At 37.4% G+C, this 4429-nt stretch overlaps 2 protein-coding genes across 2 annotated transcripts in view; both read left to right on the top strand.

Moving 5' to 3' along the window:
- LOC109536276 (ejaculatory bulb-specific protein 3) overlaps window positions 1–2027 on the top strand; it is a 76252-nt gene extending 74225 nt beyond the window's left edge. Inside the window, exon 2 of the mRNA XM_048667706.1 lies at window positions 1787–2027. Within this exon, the coding sequence (XP_048523663.1) occupies window positions 1787–1983 (197 nt within the window). The 3' untranslated portion in view covers window positions 1984–2027. The remainder of the gene's footprint in view (window positions 1–1786) is intronic.
- Window positions 2028–2089: 62 nt separating this feature from the next.
- Window positions 2090–4429, top strand: part of LOC125504935 (ejaculatory bulb-specific protein 3-like) — a 4389-nt gene continuing 2049 nt past the window's right edge. The window contains exon 1 of the mRNA XM_048667707.1: window positions 2090–2477. Within this exon, the coding sequence (XP_048523664.1) occupies window positions 2282–2477 (196 nt within the window). The 5' untranslated portion in view covers window positions 2090–2281. The remainder of the gene's footprint in view (window positions 2478–4429) is intronic.

Below are 4429 nucleotides of genomic sequence, written 5' to 3'. Positions count from 1 at the left end.
TTGCTGCTGCATTGGAGCCTCTAAAAATCAGCGCTTTGGTGAAATTGCAGGAAATTCCGCAGAAGTATTGGATAATTTTTCCGCAAAAACTTCCAAACACACTGCTTGAAACTTCGGGAATTTTGGTAGCAGTTTTTCTTGATGTCTAATCATTCACGAACATTTTTCCAAGCAACAATTAGGTCGTAAAATCGAGCGTATTTTTTCGAATTGTGTTGAGTAGTGAAACTTTGTGTTTGCTGCTGCATCGGAGCATCTAAAAATCAGGGCTTGTTTGTAATTGCTGAAAATTCCGCAGAAGTATTGGATAATTTTTCCGCAAAAACTCCCAAACACCATTGTGTTTTCGACATTAAGGTCAATATTTTTTTGGAGTCAAAGCTGCGGTTTTTACCACATTAGAGCTATTGAAAAAATTAACGCTTGCTTGAAACTTCGGGAATTTTGGCAGAAATTTTTCTTGATATCTAATCAATCACGCACATTTTTCCAATCAACTATTAAGTCGGGAAATCAAGCATATTTTTTCGAATTGTCTTGAGTAGTGAAAACTTGTGTTTGCTGCTGCATTGGAGCCTCTAAAAATCAGCGCTTTGGTGAAATTGCTGGAAATTTCGCACTCGTATAGTCAAGCAGCCACAATTAGGCTCATAAAAATTTTAGATGAAAAAACATCCTGCAATTATTTCCAGTGGCTTCAAGTGGCGTTTTAGGCCAAGTTGATGCTTTAAAAAAAATTATGGTGGCAGCAAATAGCAGGAAATTACGCAAAAAACAGCCTGATGTCTGATACAAATACTGTAAAAATTTCAGGTCAACACAGTGTTCGGTAAAAGCAATACATTTTTCCAATTTTTGCGTTTTTTGCCACATTGAAGCTCTTTAAAAAATTGGCGCTTGCTTCGAAAAACTTTGTCGAAAAAACGAGCAGAATTTGTCGAAGTCCCTTCACTAGTAAAAACTTGTGTTTCCTGCCACAATTTGACCCATAGAAATTTTAGATGAAAAAAGTTTGCAATTATTTCTGGTGGTTTGAAGTGACCTTTTAGGCCAAATCGAATCTTTGATAAAAATTAAAGTGACTAGAACTGGCAAGAAATTACGCAAAAATACGGATTGATGTCTGCAAAAATTCCTGTTCAATTATGTAAAACATGCAATTTTTTTTCCAACGTCTGCACTTTGTTTAGTGTCGAAAAAATCAGCCCTTGCTGAATTGTCTTCAAAATGTTCTGGTTTTATTCCATTCTTGAGCATTCTTGAGCACTGAGCGCTCTTTTCTTTCACATTTTACACAACAACTGATGTTTCCCGGAATCTAAAGTCGCTGAGGTAAAATTTAAAGTGGGGTTTTATCAAGTGAAATTAAAATATTCTAGCAATTGCGGATAAACCCGCAGTTTAAAAATTTCCTTATCCGCCCGCTCCATTTACTTTGCTTGCAATAATTGATTCAAAAGCCACATGGTTTCATTTGAAATTAAAAAAATTTATTGCTATGCGCTTGAATGAAAAATTCCAGCAGAACTGCACTTGGCAAGTTCATGTCTTTCGGAGGACATCGACTTCGCAACTGGTTCAAGAACAGATTCCACTTTCTGAGTCAAGTTGAAACGGTTGCTCAACTCGTTTTCTTAATGAACTTGTCCCACCATACGGCTAATGTAACCCGATCAATTAGGCATATTTATAACTTCATTAAATTGCGATTCTAAGCCTTTGAAAATTCCACTTTCAGACTGGAAAATTTTCTAATTCTAAACTATTAACGTTTGGGTTTTTCTAGTGCATTTGCCTGACGCTCTACAGTCCGATTGTTCGAAATGCAGCGAAGCTCAAAGGAATGGCAGCAGAAAGATCATCACTCATCTACTGAAGAACAAACGTGGATGGTTCAATGAGTTGCAGGCCAAATACGACCCAGCTGGCAACTACTTGAGCAAGTACTCAGATGAACTCAGAAAAGAAGGAATTGTCATTTAAAATGCCCAACTGAGGGTTTTATTGATATACGAGGTTTTCAACTTTGTGTGGTGTTTTTTTGAGTCATTATTACCAATTTGATTTGCATAGAGTAATTAATGGATAATTTAGCACAGTTTTACAAGCTGAGATGTACAAAAATTGCATTTTTATGCAGAGCTGCAATTATGCAAATGGCACACTTTCGCCCAATTATCATTGCATTGAAATTGCAGACATTTTAATGGGTTTAATTCCTATAAATTAAACGAGCCCTGCTCAAAACCCCGCACTCTGCCTGCAAGTTCATCAGCACAAAATGCGCTTTTTTGAAAAAACGCTATTTTTGAGTATCGCAATCGCTTCCTGTGAGCCTCACGCTGAAGATCGATATACCACCAAGTACGACAATGTAGATGTAGACGAAATTCTGCACAGTGATCGTCTGATGAAGTTCTACATGAATTGCATGTTGGATAAAGGCGCTTGTACTCCTGTGGGGCAGGAAGTTAAAGGTAGGTTTTTTCGCATCTGCAACATTTTTTTTAACTGAAAAGGGCTTTGATGGCATGAATCATTAGAGAAGGTTTTTTTGGTATGAGGCCTCGAAAATTTTCCAAGAAAGTTGACTTTAATATGTAATAAAAGGAGTTTGGTGCAGTTTAAATTAAGAATTGGATTTTAGACAAGAAGAGAAACAAGACAAGAACATTTAAAGATGTTATTCGTGACAAATAGAGTTACAAAGTTCGTTTTTTTCCTCTCATTGGATTGGGAATTAAAAGCCCTTCAGCTAGGAAGTGGAAGTTTTCAGACAAACGGCGAAATTTGCATCACACACACTTAGATTATTCAAGATTAGGCCAATATTTCATGTTTTTCGACACTTTTTTGCTGATTTCTCAGAGATAAATTGAGGTGGGGCGTTAATTTCTGCACCACTGGATAGAGGAATAAAAACGCCATTTAAAAACACTTGGAAACCGTTGGCGGTTTTCATGCAAAAAGCTAAATATTAAAGGAAACTTTTAATTTTGCGCGGTTGATTTCGGAATTGCCTCAAACATTAGTTCACTTTTGGATAGTGAATTAGACAATCAATCCAGTAAATGAAACTTCTGTTGGGAAATTGCGGCAGTTTTCTCCCAAAAAGCGAAATTTCAGTATCAGACATTTAAGTAAGTTTGAGTTGAAGCCAAATTATTATGTTTTTCGCTACCTTGTTGCTCATATCTCAGAAACAGATTGAGCTGGAGCTTTGGTGTTTACGGCACTTGGAGGAGAACTAAAAGGTATATTTAGAGAGTAAAACACCGCTTGAAAAGTGTGGGCAATTTTCACACAAAATGCCAAGATTTCAAAAAAACTACTAGTTTTGCGAGGTTGTCCCTCAAAAATCGGTAAAATCTCGGCCAAAAGCGTAATTGAACTAGATTTTAGGGCACCATTGACCAAAATGACGCTCTTTAAAACACCGCTGGATGCGCGTTTCTATCTCGATACGGTTTTTCAAAACAAGCTTTTGAAACTCATCCTGCAACCGATGGTCGCTCATAAAGCGCACTCGGATGATTAAAAATTCGTAAAATCTCAGTCAAAAGCGCGATTGAATTTAATTTTACGGCACCAATGAAGCAAAGGACACTCTTTAAAATACCGCTTAATGCGCGTTTCTATCTCGAGCATTTTTTAAAAAACGCGCTTTTGAAGCGCACTCTGCAACAAAATGCCGCTCATAAAGCGCACGCGGATGCTTAAAAATTCGTAAAATCTCAGTCAAAAGCGCGATTGAATTGGATTTTAGGGCACCAATGAAGCAAAGGACGCTATTAAAATGCGTGTTTCTATCTCGAGAATTTTTTTGAAAAACGCGATTTTCGAACGCACTCTGCAACAAAATGCCGCCCATAAAGCGCACGCGGATGATTAAAAATTCGTAAAATCTCAGTTAAAAGCGCGATTGAACTGGATTTTAGGGCACCAATGAAGCAAAGGACACTCTTTAAAATACTGTTTAATGCGCGTTTCTATTTCGAGAATTTTTTTGAAAAACGCGCTATTGAATCGCACTCTGCAACAAAATGCCGCCCATAAAGAGCACGCGGATGATTAAAAATTCGTAAAATCTCAGTTAAAAGCGCGATTGAACTGGATTTTAGGGCACCAAGGAAGCAAACGACACTCTTTAAAATACTGCTTAATGCGCGTTTCTATCTCGAGAATTTTTTTGAAAAACGCGCTTTTGAAACGCACACTGCAAGAAAATGCCGCTCATAAAGCGCACGCTGATGATTAAAAACTCGTGAAATCTCAGTCAAAAGCGCGATTGAATTGAATTTTATGGCACCAATGAAGCAAAGGACACTGTTTAAAATACCGCTTAAAGCGCGTTTATATTCCGAGAATTTTTTTGATAAACTGGCTTTTGAAACGCACTCTGCAACAAAATGCCGCTCATAAAGCGCAC

Source organism: Dendroctonus ponderosae, unplaced genomic scaffold, assembly GCF_020466585.1.
Source record: "Dendroctonus ponderosae isolate FM_Combo_2020 unplaced genomic scaffold, Dpon_F_20191213v2 Dpon_F_20191213_6, whole genome shotgun sequence".
Taxonomy (NCBI): Eukaryota; Metazoa; Arthropoda; class Insecta; order Coleoptera; family Curculionidae; genus Dendroctonus; species Dendroctonus ponderosae.
This window is presented reverse-complemented; position numbering and strand designations above follow the sequence as displayed.